Here is a 24,686-nt window from a genome sequence, read left to right on the forward strand (position 1 = left end):
GGGAAGACACAGAGTCTCCCTAAGCCGGGCTGTGACTCTAATTGTGTAAAACCAGGAACACAGAGGAGAAAGCAGCGCATCACAAAAGGACCCACGTGACTCGGCTGCTGGGAGGGAGCGGACAGCTGGTCACAGACATGGAGGCGGCCGAGGGCTGGGGGGAGGCACGGTGAACTGGTGTGTGGTGGGTACAGAGCCTCAGGTTTACGAGATGGAAAGTTCTGGAGACTCGTCGCACAAGGTGAACACAACACTACTGACCTGGACATGCAAGAAAAGTTTAGGACCACCCATTTTATGTGTTTGACACAGGAATTAAAAATAAAATAAAAATCGGGGCGCCTGGGTGGTTCAGTCGCTAAGCGTCTGCCTTCGGCTCCAGTCATGATCCCAGGGTCCTGGGATCGAGCCCCGCGTCGGGCTCCCTGCTCCTCGGGAAGCCTGCTTCTCCCTCTCCCACTCCCCCTGCTTGTGTTCCCTCTCTCGCTGTGTCTCTCTCTCTGTCAAATAAAATCTTTTAAAATAAAATAAAATAAAAATTAAAAAACAGATAAGCTGATCTTGCTCATCTCATGGAAAAGGAAGCATGCAAGTGTGTGCAGGAAAATTTGAAAAACAAAAAAAAGAAGAAATGCGGGTTCTCGGATATAAATCGTCTGTGTGTGTGTGTGTGTACATTTATGTGGGGGGTGTGTCTGGAAGGACCCCTGAGTGGGACAGCTCAAAGTCACCAGCCCTCGGCTGACCCGTGAGGACATTCCATGTAGAGCCCATGCACTGCCCGACCCGGCCGCACAGTCTGACGGATGTCAGTCTGCCTTCGCCGGTGCTCACAGCAGAGATCACTAGCCGATCGCCCATCTGCTCCACAGTACTGATCAATCCAACCCTGCAGGGAGTGGACATCTATGCCCGCCTGTGCCCCCAGCAAATACCTTGTGGCTTAGAGGCTGTCACTGAGTCAGGAGGTGCCGTGCTGGGGCCCCGTGTGGGTCTGGCGGGGGTGTGGACCACCGGGCTCTTGGGACTGGCGGGCCAGGCAGTGCTGTGGCTGGCGGAGGCAGGAGCCACGGTGGGGGCCAGAGGCTTGCTCACCATGGTGATGGCCTCCAGGATCCAGTCCCGCAGCCTGGTCACGCGGGCATAGACCCCGGGACGCCGGGCTTCCGCACAGCCAATCCCCCAGCTCACGATGCCGGCTAGGAAGAACCTGCCGGAGGGCTCCTCACAGACCAGGGGACCTCCTGAGTCACCCTAGGAGACAAAAGGCCCAGGGCGTCGGGGCTCCAGCCACAGCCAGCCCCAATCCCAGAGCTGCAGAGTCAGAGAAGGAGCCCCACCCGGGACTTCTGAGACCTGTCTGCCCACGAGCTCACGAAGCAGAGGCAGGCCAACAGTCCACATCTCAGAACCTGCTTTCTCTTCTGTAAAAATTCAACACGACGTCTGAGATCGCTTCCAGTTCCACCACGGGCAGTTGAAGACCCACCCCAGATAAACAGCCCCTCCTCCCCTCTGCCCACGAGATCCGTGGGCATGTCTGCGCTCGCCTAGGCGGACAGAACGGCCCCGGCATCTCCCGGAGTGCGGCTCTGCAGTCCTTCCCCTTCTCTGCACACCCGGCTCACCGGGACGCTCACGTTCTCACACGCTCCCCGCCATCTTTCCCAACGCCTTCTCCAGGCTCCAGTCTGGCTATGGCTCCCTGAGCACCTGCAGCGCTCTCTCCCCACCTTCTCCCCATCCAGCTTTAGAGGTAAGACCAAGGGGATGAACTAAAAGGAAGGAAATCCGCAGCCGCACTGAGCGTCGAGCAGGGGACGTCTTGGTGGTGGGCCGGGAGCTGTGAGGACCCCGTACCCTGGGGCCTGGGGCAGGTGGGGCAGCTGTGGGCTGCGGGGCTCACCTGGCAGGAGTCCACCTTCCCATCCAGGTAGCCGGCACACACCATCCTGTCGGTGAGTGCGTGGCCGTACAGACTGGCACACAGGCCCTGGTCCAGCAGCTCCACGGTGGCTTTCTGCAGCGTCTCTGGCTTCACCACTGCCCAGGACAGGGAGAGACCAGCAGGATGAGCCCGGAGGCTGCGGGACATGTCTGCTGTGACCCCGCATCCCCCGCCAGGAGGGGCTTGCTCAGCACCCAGCTCAGAACCTGGCAGAGGCCACGCTCTACAAGGGCCCACCCGTAACCTTCTGGCCTGGACAGCAGAGGCACCCGAGTTAACACCTCATCTCCCCCCGAAAACCCCTCTGCCTGAGCCTTCCTCACTAGCCCTCTGCTGCTCTTCTTGTTCTCCTCTGCAGAAAGTGCTCCTTAGCCCGACACCGGCTGATTTACGTGACATCAGATTATGTGGTCCCTCTCCTCAACCTTCTGGGGTGATCTCCCCCCGACCCCCTGCTCAAATGAAAAAGTCCAAGTCTGACCACTGACCCCAGGGCCTTTGCACGTGCCATTCCGGCTGCCTGGAATGTTGTCTCTACAGAATCTGCCGGTCTTCCTCCCTCATCTCCTTTCTTAAGAAGCCCCTCCTGACCACCTATTTAAAGCTGCAGCCCCCACCCCATCCCTACCTTACTTTCCTCCACTGTGTCCATCCCCATCTGCCATCTTTACGACCTACTTCCCTCTAGAGCTGTGCTGTCCAGAACGGTAGCTGCTGGCCACACGTGGCTACTTAAATGCAGATCTAAATGCGTTCAAGTGAAATAAAACGCACAATTCAGTTTCTCAGCCACACAGGCCATGCTGCAGGGGGCTAGTGGCTCTTGCAGCAGGTGACACAGACTTAGTAAAGCACGGCCGTCCCAAGGAAAGTGCTCTTGGATGGTGCTGGTCTGGCCTGAGCCCCACGCGGGGAGACTGTTCTGCTTCGCGCCCAGTCCCCTGGACCAGCACTCGGTGAGCTGGGGAGGCTCGAATGTGTCTGGATCGTCTTCCCTCCTAATTCGGTCCATGTGGCCAATACCTTTCCTTTTCAGAAGATGTAAAAATCACCCAGCATTCTTTCTTTCACGTCAGGTAAAAAGAGACCTGGGAAAACCCCAGAACACAGGCAGTGGGCCCTGCGAGGGAGGTCAGCCACGTTGGATCCCCAGACCCTTTATGCAGGGTAGAGCTGCCCCGGGCCCTAAGGCATTGCCCACTCCCCCTGCACTGTCCATGAAAACCCACACAGCCGCTGAGCTGGCCTGGGGCTAGTAGCTGTGTTGGACAGTTTGCTCTAGAACGTTCTAGACGGCATCATCCAATAGAACTTTCCGCAACGCTGGGAATTCTCGCTGCAGGACGCCCTCCTGTTCCCTGAGGCTCTGCCTCCTCCCGCAGGTCGGACCTGAGGCGTCCCTGTCCTGGGGCCTTCCCTACAGCTGTCCCCCAGCCCATTTCGGTTTCCCCACGACATCCCATCACATGACAGCTCTCATCCGAGGCAGTTCCATTTTGTGAAGTCACCGTGAACCCCGAATTAGCAAGTAGGAAGCATGGCTTCCGGAGGATCACGGGACAGGTTTCTACGAGCCTCTGGTCCCAACGTTTTCGAGAACCGACAGATACGCAACCTCATGTTATGCGTGCTTCTGTCTAAACGCGCCATAGTTAATGCACACCGTTGAGTCCTTCACCTGAATGCAAGCAAACGGCACTGTCACTCACCCCGAAGGCAGCGCATCTAACACACGTTCAACAGACACACCCCAGCCTTCCTGCACTTAGGAACACCGGCTGGCACCCCATCTGTACTCTCGGGGCCCTTTTAGAAATCACCCTCAGAATGCACAAAAAGGCCAAAAAGGACATTGGTTTCTGGTCTGAGCTGAAACGATAAGGTGGCAAGCACGCTCCTCACGTGCACGCCCATGACCACAAGATCACCCCGAGGGCCCATCTGGGGCTGTGAACACCTCCCGCCGGGCAGGTGCGCTCGGAACACAGAATCAGGACAGTGGAGGTGGGCTGTGTTCGGATGTCCCCACGCTCGCGGCCCCGCTGCCAAGCACGGCACTTACGGAAGCCCTCCCTGAGGTAGCCCCAGCCGGAGATCAGGCACTTCCTCCGGGGCGGGAAGACGTGCGTGGCTGCAGGGAGGCACACGGGCTGGACGTGCCTGCCGAAGGGCAAGGGGCTGTCCAGCTGCAGCACCGCCACGTCGAAGTCGGCCGTGTCTGGGTTGTACAGCGGGTGCGGGAGGATGCGGGCCACGCGCGCCCGCACCGTGCTGGCCTCGGCCCCGCTAAGGTACGTCGTGCCTGCGAAGGCCACCCACTCTCTCGGATCTTGGAACCTGCAGGACAGACAGACCACAGCTCAGAGGACCACCCATGGGACAGGCAGCAGCGGGAGGCGAGGGAGGCACTCTCCCAGGGGGGCACGCATTAAGGGGGCGCCCCAAAACCCAGTCATCACAACTGATATTTCCACGCAACACTGTCAAAAGTGAGCATAAATGCAAAAGAAATCCATCCTGCACTGAGGACAACACTCTAGCCAAAGACAGATCTAGGTACGAAATGTTAAGGGGGCGTCAAAAACCACAGACCAGGCAGCAAAACACCTCAATGAATGCGAAAGGCCCACGGTGAACAAAGCAGGGGCACCGACGGAAGCACGGGGTCGGCCTGCGCCGGCTCCGCTCACCTCCCCCCCCTTCCCCGAGCGCTGGCCTGTCAGGTCTGGTCTCGATTTCAGAGCTGGATATTCCGTTCATTGTTGATTTTTTTCTTTGCACTCATTTTGATTTTTTTGCAACACAACATGAAGATATTACTCGTCACGATGTCTGTTCCTGGCGACCCCCTACATTTCGCCCCCCACCCCCCGGCGAGTGCCTCGCTCTCCTCACCCTAATCCCGGCCCTGCGAGGTGCCTCGTGGGCCCCACAGTCAGTCAACGAACAGGACACTTCCCGGCAAAACACGGGACAAGGCCGGGTTCTGTTTCACAAAGCCCTCCCCCCTTCACCCACCCTCTGCCGGTATCTTTATGAACCCTTCTGCTCAGCTCAAGGCCAAAACTCTTACTGCCTTAAAAATGGTTCAAATGGTAAATTTTACGTTATATTATATCAGAGTAAAAAAGAAAAAAGCAAAGGCAGCTGTAACAGGCCCTCGGGACAAGTGGGGCAAGCTGGCGGACAGCCTGTGGCCGACCCTTCCCTCGGCGGTGCGGGCATGCGACGGCATCATGGGCGTGCGGGGGACCCTCCCTTATTTGTGCAGACAGGAGCAGCAGAGTCAGAGGGGATCTCAAACGGTTTGGCAAAGAAAGGTGCGCACACGGATGCACGTAAAGGTCCAGATATGGGGCAGGCAGCAGGAACCAGCCCTAACACGGCAAACCATGATCACTTGCCGAGATCAGGGAACAGGTACACAGGTGTACTGTTTCTACCCCTTCTATCTGCTTAAATACTGCCCTAATAACATATGGGAGGAATAAAACTTCACGTGGAAAACTCCAAACTCCTGCTGTCCTGAGCTGTCCCTGTTTCTGACATCTGTCCCCCAGACTGTCACCCCGAGGCAGACAGCAGGTTGCACTCAGGCTCACCAGCAACCCACAGGGTAGTCGGTGGGCAGTGGTCTCTCTGAGGAGCCCAGGGTGCTGCTGCCCTGCCCTCTCCCCAGGACTCTGCAGACCGCAGCAACCAAACAGTAATGCCTGGTGCAAGAGCTTCTAGAACCTTCTCCCACCTTTGACCAGCTCCATTCTGGGATCAGCCACTCTGGTTCATTAAACACCCTGACCATCCTCAAAAAGGACAAGCAACAACCTGGTTCAAAAATGGGCGAAGGACATGAACATACGTTTCTCTGAAGACGACCTACAAATGGACGCTCCACATCACTGGTCATCAGGGGATGCAAATCATGACCACAGTGTGACCCCACTAAGACAGCTCAACAATAGCGAGTGTTGGCGAGGATGTGGAGAACCCGGAGCCCCCCACACGGCTGGCAGCGGTGGGAAACGGCGCAGCCCCCATGGGAGACTGGAGGGACGAATTACCCGATGACCCGGCAGCCCCACTTCTGAGTCTATACCCAGAAGAACTGAAAGAAGAGTCCTGAAGAGATGTTTGCACACCCCTGTTCGCAGCAGCAGGATGCACAGTAGCCAAGAGGTGGGAACAGCCCATACCTAGCAACGGATGAGCAGATACACGTGGAATATCCATGTAACCGAACGTCATTATTCAGCCTGAAGAAGAAAGGAAGGGACCCCGACGCCTGCCACGACGCGGAGGGACCCCCGAGGACACCGGGCTCAGCGAGAGGAGCCGGACCCAGAAGGACACATCCCGCAGGAGGACCCCACTCCCAGGAGGTCCCCAGAGGAGTCCCGTCCCCACAGACAGACAGGAGAGGGTGGGAGCCGGGGGCTGGGGCAGGGGGTGGGGACAGAGTCTCCGTGGGGGGAGACGGAACGTTCTGGAGACGGCGGGTGGGGTGGCTGCACGACGGGGTGAGGGTGCTTCATGACGCTGAATTCTAAGGGTTAAAGTAGTAAATTCATGTTATGTAAATTTTACCATGATTTTAAAAATAAAAATAACAAGAACACATTCAGATTCAACGACAAAAAAGAAAGAAGGAAAAGAAAAGAAGAGAGCTCCACAGGGCTCTGCGGACCCAGGGAAGGTGGTGCCCCCAGAGTGTGGGAAGGAAGGCGGCGCCAAGGGGTGCGGGGCTCACTCGCTGAAGCAGTGGGCTGCAGACACCAGCCACCGGGCCCCGACGATGGCAGCCCCACAGAAGTGTTCGTTGTTTTCTCGAAGGCTGACTTGCCATGGGAACTCCCCAGGGGACGCTTCCATGCCGCCCACTATCCGGCCAGCCGTCTTCCAGCCAGGCTGTAGGCCGCAGTCTGCAAGACAGAGGTCACCAACCAGGAGCCCCAGAAGGCAGGGCCGTGACCATGCTCCCAGCACGTCCACGCGGAATCTCTCACCCCCCGGCCCACTTGTCGGAAGATGCTCCAGATCCCTTGCACTTGGCTTTGCTGACTCCTTTGGGGTCTCCTTGTCCCCTCGCGCCCCATCTCCAGCTGCCCGACAAAGGTCAAACACCCAACGACCGCATGCACCAGGGAGTGGCCAAGAACACCTCCCACCGGGAACCGTTTCTCTGCCTCAAGCCCGGGTGGCCTTCATGAAACTTCATGAAACCGTGTTACATCTGTCACATGGTTCACGGCCAAAGGCTAGGTCCAGGTAGGAACTTCACACTTTTGACTTGATTTGGGGTTGTGCTACCTCGTAAACCAAGGGGCCAACACCTCGCTTTCCTGTGTTTCTAGCTGCCTGGTGGGCATCTTCCTCCCTTTCCTCCCCGCAGGGGACCCTCCTTCTGTTGTCTCCACCGCAGCTCACGCTGCCATTCAGTAAACAGTGAACTCAGCAGCCCCAGGCTGTCTAAACAGTGCACATTTCAAAGAAGGTCAGCCCTCGACCACCTCCTGGGAGGAACTCTCTAAGCCCCCGGAACGCTGCAGGATAGAAGCAGCTTCGTCTACCTGAGGCATTAGGTGGCCCAGAAAGTTTATGCTACAGTGTGACTGATGGTCTTGGGCCACGTGGGATCCGCTTGACCTCTGGAGGGGCGGCAAACTAAGCGTTATGGGCTGAGTTGCGACCCCCGGAAAGATGTTGAAGTTTTAACCCCCAGTACCTGTGAATGTGATTTATTTGAAAATAGGGTCTTCACAGATGATCCAAGTAAGATGAAGTCATGAGTGAGGGCCCTAAATCCAATTACTGGTGTCCTCCTGAAAAGGGGAAACTTGGACACAGACATGCACGCAAGGAGAAGGCCATGTGAACATGACAGCAGAGATCTGCATGACACTTCTACAAGCCAAGGAATGCCAGGCATCCAACAAACCCCAGAAGCTGGGAGAGAAACAGGAAACAGATTCTCCACCAGCTCAGGAGGAACCAGACCCTCGGACACCTTGACCTCGGGTCTCCAGCCCCGTGCACTGTGACAGGGGACATTTCCACTGTTTCAGCCACTCCGTTTACGGCACTTTGTTCTGGCAGCTCTGGGACTCTCCTACATAAAGTGAGCTGTGCCGGTGTTACATGGCCATGTGACCGACCCCCAGGACAGACCCTGGACACCAAGGCTGCCCTACACTGGAAACACTTTGTGTGTGCTGTGACATGCTGCTGCTGGGTCAGTTAGTTCAGGGCTGGGAGAGGGCAGCAGGAAACTTGGTCACTCCCGGCCTTGCCCACACTCTGCCCTGTGCGCCTTTTCCTTTGATGACCTTTTCACTGGAAGAAGCTGTAAGCGTGCAGAGAACCCGAGTTCTGCGAGTCCTTCCAGTGAATCACTGACCTTGATGGGGGCCTTGTGGACGCCGACCACAGCCACCAATTTCAATCAGCCTCCACAGATCGTCCTTCACATCCAGGTGCCACGCACTACAAACGTCTCCTTCACCATGTATTTTGCAAGTTTCAAAATTCTCATACGTACATCTTTTTGTGAAATGCTATGTCTCAATTTAGTCCACTTTTATGTCCTTCAGTGAAGTTTTATAATTCTTTGTAACATTATAGGCTTGACATGTTTATTTTTTGCTGCTCTTGATCACAACTGGGATTTTTTGCCTTTTATCCTCTAATCTGTTTTTACTTGTATAAAGCACAACAGCTTTTGCTGATGTTCGTCTTACTCTCGTCTCAGTGTTGAACTGTCTTATTTTCTAACAGCTGGTTAGTCAATTTATAAATTCATTTATATAGACAATCACATCCACTGCAAATTAGAATTGTTTTCCCTCTTCCTTTCCACACTTAAACTGCTGCTCTTACCCTAGTGTGTGGGCTAGCATTGCTAGAAAACGTTGGCTACTCTTACAGCACTTTAACTGTAAGATTCCCTTGCCCAGATCCCACTGCATATAGGACAGAGCTCCAGTTCCTGGCATTTGAGGCTTCCGAGAGTTCGGTGAGGACCTGTCTGTTCAGCCATATCATGGGTGCCCGCCCACCCCCCACCCCCGGCTTTTCTCAGCCCAGCTACAGTGAATACCGGGCCTGGGTGCCCATACGTGATGTGCACAGTGGGCCAGAGAGCAGAGCCAGCAGCTGACCCTGGAAAGGGACATGGCCCAGAGACCACCAGACAGGAGACTGACCACAGCGAGCCTCATCAGATCCGTCGGAGCAATCCACTCGGTCATCACACTCCGGGTTCACTTTGGTCACACACTGGCTGTTCTGGCAGGAAAAGGTGTTCCCTGGACAGTGACCTGAGGGCAAAAAAGAACCAAGTTCCTGATCCCCGCTCCATCTCTCCCGGCTGCAGCAAGATGCCACTGCCTAGTCAGAGCCTCAAGAGCATGGAAAAACATCTTTTTTACTTTTTTAGGACTGAACATTTCTGAAATAATTTTCTCAGAATTAATATGGAGACATAAGCCAAGAATGTCGGTCAGCACGAAGACCAGGGCTATGCAACAAAAATGCAGGCATACCACATGTACTCCCACATTTTCCAGCACGCACAATTTTCTAAAGTAAGATACAGGTGAAATTGAACTTTTCAAGTTGTGGTAAAACATGTACAACTTAAAGTTTACCACGCTATAACCATTTTAAGTATACAGTTCACATCTGGGGCTGGACTGTTCTCTGTGGGGGTTGAGCAGGACTCCTGGTCCTACCCACTCGTTGCCAAGAGCCCCCACTCCTTACAACCACAGATGTCCGCGGACACTACCCAGTGTCCCCTGGGGCCTGGATCACCCCTAGTTGAGGACTCTGTGTGGCACTCACTCTTTTTTATTTTTTTTCCAAACTGTTTTTGTCTTTTAACAGATTTCCACCACTTTTCAAAAAAAACTTAATGTTTTCCCTCACTCATGTTTGGTCATGTGTAATTCCAAGTGTCTCATCTTTAAATCCTTTGCCCACACAGGACTATGCCTCTATCCCCTCCTGGGCCCTGGAGGAGACTGGTGTGCAAAAGTAGTATTTACTGCATACGAGGGATTCCTTTGTGTACTGGAAAGAAGTCTTGGAAACCTCTCCACACGACTGCAATCAGAGGAACTCGGCAGAGGGCAGGGAGCTCCATGGGAGAGGGTAAGACGTACCTGATTTTAAGTCTCTTTCTGTCAGTGGCCCTTTCTGACTTCCTGTGGTGAAACAGACAAGAGATATAAGCTCCTTCAGTGAGTCCCGCAGTTCTTTGAAAACATCGGATTGCAAAGCTGAGAGCTGCACTGTCCACCATGGGAGCCACTTAAATTCTAACTTAAATCAATTTAAGATGAAATCAGATGAAACAATCTCTTGCTCAGTCACTGGCTGCATGACACGTGCTCAAGAGCCACATGGGGCTCGTGGTCACCTTATTGGGCTATGCAGGCAGGAAACAGAATTCAATTAGCACTGATAAAGAGGTTACTTAGAGTCAACTAACATGTCAGGGTAGGTGGGGAAGGACCATAAATGTCCTGCAGGGCAGGGTCAAGGCCATCAGTTTTTAACTTGATGACACACTGAACTCACGCCTGGCTCTCAGATCATGATGCACCACATCATCAGGTTTTATGTGAAGTTTTTGGTACATGATAGGGAATCTGCATCATCAGATTTTAGGGTATAGCATTTACTCTTATTCCTACATGAAGGCTGGCAAACAATGGCTGTGGGCCAAATGCAGCCCACCATTTAATTCTATAAATAAAGTTTTATCAATACACAACTGTGCCCATTTGTTTATGTACTGTCTTTAACCCTCCTGTTATGAGAGCAGAGTTGAGTAGTCCCAACAGAGACCCAATGGGCTGCAAAGACAAAAGCATTTACACTCTGGCTGTGGGCAGGTTGCTGTTACCTGCTCTGTACCCCTGAGGGTAAAGTATTGTGCACGTGTTTACTTTTTATCAGAGACAACTGTGGAAAACCTAAAGTTTACTGCAACTTTCAACTGTCTCCTCTCCCACAGCCGCCTCCCAATTCCTCCAGCATCTGTTGCCTACTTGCCTGTGAGCTCAGCGGACACAATGGTGCCATGGGCAGCCAGGGGGATACCATGCCCCTGCAGCCTTGCTCTGAGTCCCTGCTGCAACAGCTCCTCCTCCAGGCCCAGGCTCAGTGACTGCAGGGCCTGCAGCAAGAAGTGTAGACGGAAATGCACGAAGACACTGGAGTTCCCATCCCTGCAGGTAGGAGAGAAGCCCTTGGAGAGGGAGAGCTCCTGCTAGAATCTTCTGGAATCTCTTGGGTGTCCACCAGCGTTCCTTCACCCAGAGGAGGCCCTGACTCACCTGTAACCTAACACGGTGCAACCCACACAGCTGGCCTCCAACTCTGTGTTCTGAAAGCTGCTTACAAACTGGAACAGAAACAACAGCAGTACATGCTGAGGCCACGGATTAGGCGCCCATCCCACGGGGACCTGCCGTGTACATGCAGAGCTAGAGGACACGGAAAAGCACCCCTTCTCACACTCTGTACACACAGCGGTCAGAGCTGTGTAAATGACAGGGAAAGGGCACTTGGAAGTTATTTGGATGAAAATATTGCCCTATCAGCAGATGGATGGATAAAATGTGGTCCATCCACATGAATAGGAACGAGGTGCCCACACGCGCTGCCCCAGGGAAAGACCCCGAGACCACAACACTCAGGGAGGGAACCAGACACAGAAGGCCACACGGGGTGTGAGTCCACATGGGTGACACGTCCAGAACAGGCTCATCCACGGACAGAAAGGGGGCTCATGGAGCCAGGGGCTGAGGAGTGATGGCTAATGGGGATGGGGTTGCTTTGGGAGTGATGGAATGTTCTGGAACTAGACAGAGGTAATGGTTGCACAATTTTGTGAATGCACTAAATGCCAGAATTGTTTGCTTTAAAAATGGTTAATTTGGGGGCTCCTGGCTGGCTCAGTTGGTAGAGCTTTTTTTTTTTTTTAAAGATTTTATTTATTTATTTGAGAAGGAGAGAATGAGAGATAGAGAGCACGAGAGGGAAGAGGGTCAGAGGGAGAGGCAGACTCCCTGCTGAGCAGGGAGCCCAATGCGGGACTCGATCCCGGGACTCCAGGATCATGACCTGAGCCGAAGGCAGTCGCTTAACCAACTGAGCCACCCAGGCGCCCCGGTAGAGCATCTTCTTAAAAAAAGATTGATTTGAGAGAGAGCAAGCAAGCACAAGCAGGAGCAGCAAAGGAAGAAGCAGGCTCCCCGCTGAGCAAGGAGCCCAACACAGGGCTCGATCCCAGAACCCTAGGATCATGACCTGAGCCGAAGGCAGATGCTTAATGACTGAGCCACCCAGGCACCCTGAGCATTTGACTCTTGATTTTGGGGTGGTGAGTTCGAGCCCCACATTGGGTGATCACTTAATAAAACTTTTTAAAAAATGGTTATTTTACATGAATTTTACATTAAGAAAATCTTGCTTTGCGCAAACAGATGCTACTAGAACTTGCTTATCCTCCTTGTGGTGTTCAAGTGACTACTGTCCACTTCTCTTAGGACCGTCTCAGGTTTAGTACTGAAGGGTTCCTGTCCTGGGAACTGGGATGGGTGTTATTCCAGGTGCTGTTCCCAGCAGCGCCAAGGCTGGGGGTTGCCGAGTCCCCCTGGCACCTCATGTGACCTATGCCTAGGGTGAAAAGATGTCCCAATTTACCTACTCTCCCAGTGGAGTTACTAACGGACGGTGTTCCTGTTCACGGTCAGTGTTCTGTCACCGTGCCTGCTTCTGAAGCTCACAATACACAGTTCTCCCTCCTAAAATTCCCTCCAACCTGTTTTTCTTATTTCTGCTCTCCAAGTCCATGTCCCTATTGCCCACATTCAGACCTGCTGGCCCACAGAACAGTCCACAAATTTCAGCAAGTATTCTCCACCTGCCTGCCCCACATGCCAGCCACTGTCACACACGGCTACCGAGCTTCTGAAACACGGCTGGTACCACAAAGGAACTGGTTTTTACATTTTAGTTAATTCATGCTTAAATTCTAAAACAGATACTCCAGTTACCAGAAAATTCTTAAGTATATTTGGAGCAACTTACGTATGTAAATGTTATGGAATCTACGTATCAATCAGGTATTCCTGATAAAAACTTAGCATCCATATTGAGATATGAGTACAAAATGCACACTGGGTTTTGAAGACTCAATGCAAAACAGAAAAAGAAGAATATGAAAAGTCTCTTCAATACCTGCTTTATGTCGATGACATGAAACGTTAATACTTTGGATGTTCTGGGTTAAATACATTATTAAAATTAAACTTACCTGGTTTTTTTTTTAGAAGAATTTATTTAATTTTATTCATTTATTTGACAGAGAGAGAGACACAGCGAGAGAGGGAACACAAGCAGGGGGAGTGGGAGAGGGAGAAGCAGACTCCCCGCTGAGCAGGGAGCCCGATGCGGGGCTCGATCCCAGGACCCTGGGACCATGACCTGAGCCGAAGGCAGACACCTAACGACTGAGGCACCCAGACACCCTGTCCACAAATAAAGTTTTATTGGCACAGAGCCACACCCGCTCATTCACCTGTCCTCTGTGGCACCTCTCAAGATGCCTCAGGCCAAGCTGAGTAGTTGGGCCGGAGAGTGTCTGGCCCGAGATGCCAAAGATCTTGCCTGTCTGGCCTTAGAGGAAAAGTGTGCTGACCCCCGTGTGGACAGTTATGACTCAGCAATGCTGCCCTGCTTTTCTCATGTCTTAACATACAGCCTCCCGGCCACAGGCAGAGTGCTCCTTTCAAACCGTGACTTCTCACCTAGTGACCCTCCTGCTTCTCTGAGAATGAAATTCAGAACATGTTCTTAAGTTGAGATGTAATTCACCTAACTTACAACTTACCTTTTAAGAGCGTAAGACCAGATGGGTTTCAGTGCGTTCACAGAGGTGGGCAGTCATTACCGCGACCAGTTTCCGAACATTCCATCAGCCCAAAAGAAACCCCATCTCCCCTAACAGTCATACCCCGCGCGCCCCCTTCCCGTCCGCGGATGAGCCCGTTCCGGACGTGTCACCCACATGGACTCACACCCCGTGTGGCCTTCTGCGTCTGGCTCCCTCCCTGAGCGTCGTGGGCTCGGGGTCCGTCCGCGGGGCCGCGCGTGTGGGCGCCTGTGCTCGTGGCTGAGAGACGCTCCCGCGCGTGGGGGACACGTTTTATCCATTCACCCATCGGTGGGCATTTGGGTATTTCCACCTTTTGGCTCTTATGAGTCCTGCTGCTGTGGACGCGGATGTGAGGGCTTTCTGTGTGGACATGAACTTTCATTTCTCTTGGGTGGACACCTACACACAGAACTGCTGGACCCTGTGGAACCCGTTCGACCTGACCAACTGCCTGCCTGCTTCCACAGCAGCTACCCTCTTTCAGGTTCCCACCAGCCCTGTGTGCGGGTTCTGATCTCGCCAATGGACTGCAACTTATAACCTTTTGACGTACCTACGAGCCCAGCAGGGGTCAGCCCCCACCGATGCCACCCTGCCCTGCATTCCAGAGCCCACCAGCGCCGGCCACGGCAGCCGCGTTGCCCCACGTGCCCTCTTCCCTGCCTCAGTGCCTGCCTGGGTGCCCCCCCCGGCTCTGCTCGCCCGGACACAGCCCCTGGCCGCCCTCACCAGCCTTTCCAGAGTGGGCGTCAGCATGCGGTAGTACTCTGAGGTCTCCTGCCGCAAGCTGCAGGCGTAACGGACCCCTTGCAGCGCAGCCGTGTGCTCCACGTCGACACCCTGTGTAGAGAGGGACGCTGCGGACAAGACCAGAGCCCCGTGAGAGAGCCCCACTCCGGGGTCAGGGTGCAGTTAAGTCGGCCTCAAAGGCCCCCAGCCACCCAGGGCCATCACCCCAACAAACAGCTGGTGGGCCGACTTCCTGGGGGGCCCTGAATGATCATCAGCAGTGACCCCTTTCACATCTCACACATGTTCTGGGTTCGATGGCAGACTGATCACCCACCTCAAGGCGCCCTGATGTCCCTGGTTTTTTGAGGACGGGACTGGCTCCTGCTCACCCCTGTCTCACCAGGTGTGCGTGGCTCAGGGCCTGAAGCTGGCTTCAGCCCTAAGTGGCTGAAATGGCCTCAGAAGACCCTCCCTCCAATTTGGAGCAATTCCCACCAGATGCCACAGGGGCCTCATCACAACCACAACCCCGGGGGCCAGTCTCATGATGCCACCCTGTGAAAGAACACGGGTTTCCAACTGTTGGAAACACGGTGTCAAAGTATGCAACAGCAAAGACTCAGACCCATAAACACAGGTGAGGAGGCGCACAGCAGGTGCAGAGCAGCGGGGGTGCGGCAGGGAACCTGCAGAAGGGCCGTGTGGCGCGGACAGCGGGCGAGCCCAGCACAACCTGCGGACTTGTCCAACCACGTGCCACACACCTGCAGCTGACGTCGTGACCCACGCCTAATCCACTCCAGTCACAAAAAGTACACGATACCCAAGACTAAGAATCAAAAACAGTTTTAAAATAAAGAATACAACAGCAACCACCGAAAACGTGGGTTTCTGTTGAAAATATGTTAGAACTCACAAAATGACACGCTAACAAAAAAATGACCATAATTACAGTATTAAAAAAAAAAGAGGGGCGCCTGGGTGACTCAGTCGTTAAGCGTCTGCCTTCGGCTCAGGTCATGGTCCCAGGGTCCTGGGATCGAGCCCCGCGTCGGGCTCCCTGCTCCGCGGGAAGCCTGCTTCTCCCTCTCCCACTCCCCCTGCTTGTGTTCCCTCTCTCACTGTGTCTGTCACATAAATAAATAAAATCTTTAAAAAAAAAAATGAAAGTAGCGGCCACGTAAATCGTAAAAGCTGGGTCCCAATTCTATGTAACGTGAATGAATATTCGTCTAGGTAGATATTTAGATCTTTGTTTATTCAATATGGTAGAATACACGTTTGGAGCCAATTCTAAATATATTTGATTTCTCATTTGAGAAGCTCACAATAGAAACGAGCACCCTGGGGGCGCCTGGGTGGCTCAGTTGGTTAAGCGACTGCCTTCGGCTCAGGTCATGATCCTGGAGTCCCGGGATCGAGTCCTGCATCGGGCTCCCTGCTTGGCGGGGAGTCTGCTTCTCTCTCTGACCATCCCCCCTCTCATGTGCTCTCTCTCTCTCATTCTAATAAATAAATAAATAAAATCTTTAAAAAAAAAAAAAAGAAAAAGAAACGAGCACCCTGTTGTGGAGACCAAAGTGTCTATGCTCCGTATTCCCAATTAAGTCTTTCTTTTTCTCCCCGCTAAGTAATCACTACACCCAACGTGGGACTTGAACTCACAACCCCAAGATCAAGAATCGCTCGCTCCGTGGACTGAGCCAGCTGGGCTCCCCCCAACTAAGCCTGTTTTCCCTCTGAAATAATGACAGACCCACAGGAAGCTCAGAAATAGCAGGGAGGTCCTGTGTGCCTGATGCCCAGCTTCCCTCAAGGTTAACATCGCCAACTAAAATTCTGAGCTATGTGAAAAGGGGATACATTTTAATTAAACAAAAATTTTAAGACTGTGGAAATGTTCCTTAAAGCCTTCCTTAGTTTCAGGGGTCCTGATGGGGATTGTATTTATGTTGTTCTCAATATGTGTGCGTGCTTCTAGGATGCCCCTGCCTCCCCCTAGGGTGAGGACATTCGCACGTGTGTGCGTGCACACTCACACATGCGCTCACTCGCATGTGCGCACACCCACAGCACAAACTTTCCTGCATTTGACTCCCACAGCCATCAGGGGGCCTCTGTCAGTCACGCCAGGCTGCGAGATGCTCCAGATGTTCCATAAGTGTGTATATAAAGAGGGCACGTACTCATGGAGCACTGGGTGTTACACGAAAACAACGGATTGTGGATCACCACATCAAAAACTAATGATGTATTGTATGGTGACTAACAGAATAAAATAAAAATTTTAAAAAATACGTAACAAATAGACATACGCACTCTGTATAAAAATCAAAGAAACCCACGCAGAATTGCCAACTTACTGTTTTGCCACAGGAGAACATCTTCTCTCAAACTGCCACTTACTATCATTATTTCATGAATGAAAGGTGACCTTCACATCCCCAAATAAAACTGTAAGAAGCTTATCAGCTCAGAATAGTCCTGTTCCAGAGCAGTGCTGCCCAGAACTTCCTGTGATGACAGAATGTTCTAGATGTGCACTGTCCAGTACGGTGTCCACGAGCTGCCCATGAAGGTGGCTGGTGGGGACGAGGAATTGACTTTTTTTTAAAATAGGCTCCATGCTGGGCGCGGAGTAACTCACGACCCTGCGCTCAAGACCTGAGCTGAGACTGAGTCTGATGCCCAACTGACTGAGCTACCCAGGCAGCCCTAGGAACTGACTTGTAAATACCATTTAATGTTAATTGCTTTAACTCTAACCAGCTCCCAGGGCTCAGGCCCACCATCCCCAGCAGCAAGGAGGCAGACAACACTGGAAGAGCTGCTCTTTGTGGTGGCTAAGAATGAAAACGGCTCATGGTCTCACAGGGGAATCTAGGATTCGCGGTAGAAGGAGAGGGGCAAGTCCCCAAAGGGTATGCAGGCCCTGCTGTCACCTCACGAATTCTCACAAGACAGCATGAGACATCATCTCCAGAAACGTGTCCGTGCGTGGAGACCTGCGGGGCTGTAAAGCACAGAGACGTCACATGGAAAACCGAGGGAGGCCATGGCCCTCTGCAGCGATCGGTTTTATACTTTACAACAAGATAACACTGTGAATGAGTATAACGGATCCACATGATTCAAAATCCGAAGCCACCCAAGGGCATCTGCTGACAAATCCCCCCGTGACCCACCGTATGCTGTCCTCCCCAGAGGTAACCGGTTACTTAGGCTCTGAAGCTCCCTCCAGAAAAACAACTGATGCACACAGGCAGACATGTTTTCTTTTCTTGCTGTTTGGCACCTCTCTCTACTTTTTCTAACGTAGGCATCTCTAGATCATTCTACTGAGATAAAAGAGAGCTTCCTCTATTTTCACAACCGCAGGCCCACACTGTATAGAGAGGCCAACTTTGTATGGTTCACCCTAAAGAGTACGATTATCTACTGTGAACTGTAGGAGCATAAACCACTGTTCGTTTGGGGGGGCAGGGCAGAGGGAGAGACAGAGAATCTCAAGCAGACTCCACACCCAGCGTGGAGCCTGACATGGGGCTCGATCTCATGACCCTGAGATCATGACCTGAGCAGAAATCAAGAGACAGACGCTTACCCACTGAGCCACCCAGGCACCCCACTGTTCATTTTTCACACTTCAAAAAGTGTAAGTACTTTTCAAATTTCTCAATATTTAAAATAATTCATTTCACTGTCCCTATTTGTCTCTTCACCGCACAGTGAAAACTTCCTGGGAAAGCCCAGTCCATGGGAAACGTGGATACCCGGTGCCTGGCCCACCCATGCACCCACCCACCCCAGACGGCCACCCAGTGCACACCAGGCCCAGGCTCCTGGCCTGCCTGCCTTATCTCCTGGTGGCCTGAGGGCCAGCCTTCAATTCCATGCCTGCATGCTCAGCCCTTTGATTCTGGGATCATAACATGGATAACACCGAGCCACTCCTAAGCATCTTTGTGCAAGTCGCCTGGTGTGTGAACCCGTGCAAGCCGACAGCCACTTACCCATGAGAACTCCCAGGGTGACCATGACAATGCTGGTAGCCACCACAGCGGAGAGGGCCACACGGCAGCACGTGGCATCGGGCGCTGGGACTTCCTTTGTTGCCCCAGGCACAAGCTGTAAGTCACCCGCTGTGGGATCCATGGCTCCTAGACACGGGGAAGGCCACCTGAACGCCAGCAAGAAAGGACCGAAAAACAAGGTCAGAGCCGGAGAATGCTTCTTGTCCCCTAGGCACGGGTTTCACTTGTGCAGATGTGGCAGCCTTCCAGGTGCCGGTCTCAGTGATAAAACACGAGTTCAGGGACGCCTGGGTGGCTCACTCAGTTAAGCGTCTGCCTTCAGCTCAGGTGGGATCAAGAACCCAGCATCCTGCTCAGCAGGAAGCCTGCTTCTCCCTGCACCTGCCGCTTCCCTTGCTTGTGCTGTCTGACAAATAAATAAAATCTTAAAAAAACAAAGCAAAACAAGAAAAACATGGGCTCAGTGGGACACCGGGCTGGGCCTGTGCATGTGGGCTCCGTGGGCCGCTGTGGTCCACCACCAGGAGGGGTGCACGACTTTCCTGCGACGCTGGTAACAAATCACCACGGGCCAGATTTATTACTTAGTTCTGGGCTCAGAAGTTCTAAAACACCAGCGCGGGCAGGGCAGGGCAGGGCAGGGCTGGGCCCCCCGCCCCCCGGGGCCCCCGGGAGACCCGGCTCCGGCCTCTTCCTGGCCCGCGGCCCCCCTCCATCCTCGCCGCCAGCAGCGCGGGGTCTGCCCACCTCTGGGACTCCCACCCTCTGCCTCCCCCTCGGGAGGGCCTCGTGAGGACGCCGGGGCCCCCCCGGGAACCCAGGGTCACCCCCTCCTCGGGGCCGTGACAAGGTCGCCTCTGCCGCGTGAGGGGACACGTCCCAGGTCCCGGGACCAGGACTGGGGACGGCTCGGGCCGCCGTTCGGCCTGACCGCACAGAAAAGGCGGACACAGAGCGAACAAGATGGGGCCCGCTCCGGCGCTAGCTCGGGCGCCCACGGGGTCCTGCGCGGCCCTGGACTCCACGTGACCACCTGCGGCCGCCAGCATCCCCGCCGGAGGCACAGGCCGCTGCCCTCCTCCGCTGCCAGTACGCCGGGCACTGATCCCCACTAGGGCCTCAGCTCCTAGAGAACCGGGAGCAGCCATGCGCTCCTCGTGTCCACGTGTCCGGCGCGCCCCTTCGTGGCAGTCTCGCGAGAGACCCGAGACCGGGGGTCCCACGAGGCCGGGCCTTGATCTCAGTCTCGCGAGAGACCCGAGCTGGGGTCCCACGAGGCCAGACCTTGATCTCAGTCTCGCGAGAGACCCGAGCTGGGGCCTCACCCTGCCGGGCCTTGATCGCAGTCTCGCGAGACCCGAGACCGGGGGCGGGGGGGGGGTGTCCCATGCGGCCGGGCGCTGCTCGCGGTCCCGCGAGAGGCCCCGCCGAGGCCACACTACGCCAGACCTTGATCTCAGTCTCGCGAGAGACCCGAGCTGGGGCCTCACCCTGCCGGGCCTTGATCGCAGTCTCGCGAGACCCGAGACCGGGGGTTTCCCATGTGGCCGGGCGCTGCTCGCGGTCCCGCGAGACGCCCCGCAGAGGCCCCTCGAGGCCGTCTGGCAAAAGCCCGCGGCCCCGGAGTCGAGGCTGGGTCCGTCAGGCGCAGTTCCTGCTACCCTTCGGTCTCCTTGGAAGGCCGCGGGGCATGAAGAGCAGCGGCGGCCTCACGGCGCCGCCTCTGGCCTCCGCCTGTCGGGTGCGCGGAGGGCGGCCCCCGCCAGCCCACCTCCGTCCAGGGACGCGCGGTTCCGGGAAAGCAGGCCGGCGGCGAGCCGGACCCGCCCCTTCCCCGACCCCCAGGCCGCGCATCTCCCGCCCCCGCACCTGTCTGCGCGGGCCGGGCTCTGGCCGTGGGCGCCGCGACGCCGCAGAGAGGGAGCCCGGGGGAGCCCCCCGAGTCGTGCGCGGAGGCGGCCGACGGCTCCCGGGGGTCGCAGAGCCGCTTCGGGGGCCCTGCGGGCACGAATGGCGGGCCGGGGTCTCGGGAAGCAGCACCGGGTGCGCTCGAATTTCGGACAGAGGAGGCATACTTCTGTGGCATAAATTTGTCCCTGGAATGGTTAGTCTTACGTGTCTAGTTGGCCAGGTTATGGTGCCCGGTTTTCTGGTGAAACGTTTTTCTAGATGTTGCCCTGAAGCTGGTTTTTGGATGTAATTAACTTCTTTTTTTGATTTTGTTGATTTGAGAAAGCGAGAGAGCAAGGCGGAGAGCACAAGCAGGGGAGAGAAGGAGAAGCAGGTTCCCCGCGGAGCAGGGAGTCTGGTCGCGGGCCTCGATCCCAGGCCCCGGAGGTCATGACCCGAGGCCAAGGCAGACGCCTCGCCGACTGAGCCACCCAGCGCCCCCCGGTGTAATTCACTTTCAGATTAGTAGAGGTTGAGTAGAGCAGATGAGCCTCCTTGTTGTGGGCGGGCCACATGCCGTCGGTTGAAGGCGTTCAGAGGAGAAGATGTCTGCCTCCAGACGGCCCTGGGGCCTGGAGCCCGAGCGTCAGCTCTGTCCTGGGTGTATCCAGTCGCGCGGGGACTTCTGACTTGCCAGCCCCCCTGGTCGCGTGAGCCTTAAAATACCGCTCTCCTCCTTGTTGGTTTTGTTTCTCTAGAGAACCTCACTAATACAGTCCTTCACGTGTCTTGTGCCACATTTGGGACATCCTTATACTAAAAAAAAGTATTTGCTGTTTATTTGAAATCCAAATTTACGTGACTGTGCTATATGTTCGTCGTTAAGCCCGGAATCCTATGCTGGGGCCCAGCCAAAATATTCCATCCTCAAGGGAGTGCGTCCCTGTTGGGAATGGCCACTGCATGCCCCACTGGCACCATCGGGAGCTGGTGAGAAGGGGCGATGCGCGGGGGTGGTGGGGAGTGAGGCTGTATAACACTTACCCCTTTATTCTTACACTTCAGCTGAATTGCCTTCTGAGGAGCCAGAGAATCCCTAAGCATCACTTGATGAAATGTTTTAGGGACAAAGACACCAAGATTCACCTCTGTGATTAGGGCTGGAAACTCAAGTTTAGTGTATGAGCTCATTGACACTCCCCCGACCAAACACACACACTATATTCATTCAGCCCCAGTTGCCCCTGCTACCCCCCCCATCCCGCCAAGCCTGTGGGTTTTCTAAGGATTCCTGTGTTCTCCGAATTGTCTTGTCATCACTGTCATTAGGGCACAGAAGGGGCCCGATGCTATTTAGCATCGAATATAGAAGCACTATTCATTCGGCTTTCTACCCATCTGATATTTATGACGGGCCAGGCCTGGATGCTCTGTGCTGAGTACCCAGCCCTGAATGGGGTAGATGAGATTCTCTGAGCTCATAGAGCTTAAATCTTAGTGGCAGAGACCCAAAATAAATTAAAATTACAGCTACAATTAAGCCTTGAAAATAAAGACGTGTCCATGGGGCTCTGAGTCTGTAAAAAGGAGCTTTGATCTAGACGGGGTCAGGAAGGCTTCCTGGGGGTGGGATGTGTTATCTGAGTTCTGAAGGATAAGCAGGAGTTCAGTAAGTGCCCATGGAAGGAACAGGTTTTCACACGGCAAGGACAAAATGCATAAAGCCCTGTAGCAAGAGGAGGGAAAAGTAAGGGCCAGTGCAGGGGAAGTGTGTCCGTCAGCTGCTGCTGGTCAGCACATCAGCACAGACATAGCAGCTTAGAACAACACACAGTCATTCTCTTGCTATTTCTGTGGTCAGGATTCTGGCCTGTCTCCGCTGGGTCCTCTGCTCAGGTTCTCACTAGGCTGCGAACTCGGTGTTAACTGGGCTGCATTCTCATCCAGAGGCTCAGCTGGGGAGGGATCCACTTCTGAGCTCCCTATTGTTGCCAGAATTTGTCTCCTTGCAGTTGGGTGGCTGAGGCCCCCACTTCCTTGCCGTCTGTTGGCCAGGGGCTGATCTTAGCTCACAGGCCCCTAAACACAGCAGCCACTTTGTCAAGGCCAGTGGAGGAAACTCACTGCATTGTGCCAAGATGGAGTTGTGCAGAATATAAGGCAATAATGGGAGCCACGTCCTGATACCTTGATCATCTAATGTGACCTAATCAAGGAAGCGACCATGGCATCATATTCAGCGGTTCTTCTCACTCAGGGGAAGGGGTTATACAGTGCATATGTGCCGGGGGCAGAAACCTTAGGAACCTCTTAGAATTATGCCTACCACAGAAATCACGAGGAGGGCCTGTCTGAGATGTGCACGGGGATAGCAGGGTGCATATCTCACTGGAGTTTGAGAAGGAGAGACTAGAAAAATGGGAGTCAATCTTAGAAATTAGCTGGGAACTTTCCAGAACTGGTGACAGACCTGAATCCTCAGACTTGAAAGGCAAAATGCCAAGCATGACAGATAAATCCTCAGAGTAAATCTACAGAATAAAAACAAAAGATTATAGAAGTAACTAGAAAGTAAAGACAGGCCACCCACAAAGGAATGCTGGTTAAGAGCACCAGCAGATGTCTCATCAGAACAGAAACCAGAGGTGAGGGAATAATACCTTCAAAGTGCTAGGTGGAAATAGGTGTCCATCAGCAGTCACCCGTCTAAACCCACCTGGTCAAGGAAGAGACCGAAATGCAGACATTTGCAGGAAGACACAAATTCAGCACTAACAGACCTGCCCTGAAAACACTACTAAAGGGTGTACTGAGGAAGAATAAAATCGGATTTGGAAGGAAGAGGTGAAACACAAGAAGCACTGTGAGCACAGAGATTGGCAAACATGGAGAAACATCTGAAAAGCACTGTGTCTATAAAATATTAATAATAATGACCAACTCGGGGTGCACAGATACCAAGGCTGAACCAGCAACAAGATGGAGGGATGAGTACAGTTGAAAGACTAAGGCTTGGAGGAAAAAGGAGAGATGGGTGATTAATTTCAGCCTTCATTAAATGAAGCATGCACGATAAAAGTTTAAGAGCAACTTCAATAATAGAACAGAAATCGATAGCTTCCAAAAAGTAGAGTGAGAAAGATATAAAATGCAGGAGAAAGGAAGGAAAGCAGAGAAAGAAAAAATACAAATTACTAAACTTAAAAGAATTTTTGAGCTTAGATTTTTTTCTTAAGCCAGCTAGGTGTTTTAAGTGGTCTCTTGTAAACGGCGAAAGACACAAAATGGAAAAGAGAAAAATTCTAAACTCTTAGTACCCAGTACCAAAACTCAACACTAGACAGGTTAACTTAATGGATCTGTATTCCCTATTTTAGGGGATAAACTTACTTTTTTAGGCACACATGAAATACTTATAAAAATTAACCACACACTTAACCACAAAGCAAATATCAACAAAACCCAAAAATTCTACACTCAATCCACATGTCTCACAGCAGTGCAGTTAAGATAACTGGAACTAATGAAATTGTGATTGAAAATCTAAAATTACTTCTAGCAAATTAATGATTCCAAGAAGAAATTATAGCTAATTAAATAAAATATTTAGCTGAGATCAAGAGTCGGACGCTTAACTGACTGAGTCACCCAGGTGCCCCTAAATAAAATATTTAGAACTGAACAATAGTGACTACGCTTCATGTCAAAATACTGGATGCAGCCAAAGCTGTCCTTAGCGGTCACCGTCAGTGTTACATCAAGCCACACAGCTGGACGGGCGCCGACTAAAACGCTGTGGTCACCAGAGTCCAACTGATGCTGCCTGGAAAACGTGGATTGCTGGCCTCAGCCCACACACAGCATCCACCACACCAGGGTCAGCTGCGGGAGTCCTGGTGTCCTTGGAAGAGAAGGCCACATTTTGGGTTTTACTGTCTCAAGCAAAACCCCTTTTATGTACCAGGGGCCCTCGGAGTACTCATGGGGCCAGTTCTTTCTCTTAATTTTTCCTAAAGAAGCATCTGAGAAGGCCAATCTGGCCAGAAGAGAACAGAGTGGGAATTCAAGGGGATAAAGAGATCTCGTTAAAAAGATGTGTAGGCAAAATTCAGGATTGCTCAAGAAGAAAGGCCAGACT

The 24,686-nt window shown here is 53.3% G+C and overlaps 1 protein-coding gene across 1 annotated transcript in view; it reads right to left on the bottom strand.

Annotated features, from left to right (window-relative positions):
* TMPRSS9 (transmembrane serine protease 9) overlaps positions 1 to 19,051 on the bottom strand; it is a 30,452-nt gene extending 11,401 nt beyond the window's left edge. The window contains exons 1-10 of the mRNA XM_088018734.1: positions 18,638 to 19,051; positions 14,622 to 14,749; positions 11,287 to 11,354; positions 10,999 to 11,178; positions 10,108 to 10,145; positions 9,148 to 9,261; positions 6,696 to 6,867; positions 4,011 to 4,285; positions 1,907 to 2,043; positions 936 to 1,254 (exon numbers count right to left, since the gene is read on the bottom strand). Coding sequence (XP_087874860.1) covers positions 936 to 1,254; positions 1,907 to 2,043; positions 4,011 to 4,285; positions 6,696 to 6,867; positions 9,148 to 9,261; positions 10,108 to 10,145; positions 10,999 to 11,178; positions 11,287 to 11,354; positions 14,622 to 14,749; positions 18,638 to 18,779 — 1,573 coding nt within the window. The 5' untranslated portion in view covers positions 18,780 to 19,051. The remainder of the gene's footprint in view (positions 1 to 935; positions 1,255 to 1,906; positions 2,044 to 4,010; positions 4,286 to 6,695; positions 6,868 to 9,147; positions 9,262 to 10,107; positions 10,146 to 10,998; positions 11,179 to 11,286; positions 11,355 to 14,621; positions 14,750 to 18,637) is intronic.
* Positions 19,052 to 24,686: the final 5,635 nt, after the last annotated feature.

Source organism: Eumetopias jubatus, unplaced genomic scaffold (genome assembly GCF_037043125.1).
Source record: "Eumetopias jubatus isolate StellerSeaLion01/CBP00866 unplaced genomic scaffold, mEumJub1_p1.0 scaffold_1, whole genome shotgun sequence".
NCBI classification, from domain to species: Eukaryota; Metazoa; Chordata; class Mammalia; order Carnivora; family Otariidae; genus Eumetopias; species Eumetopias jubatus.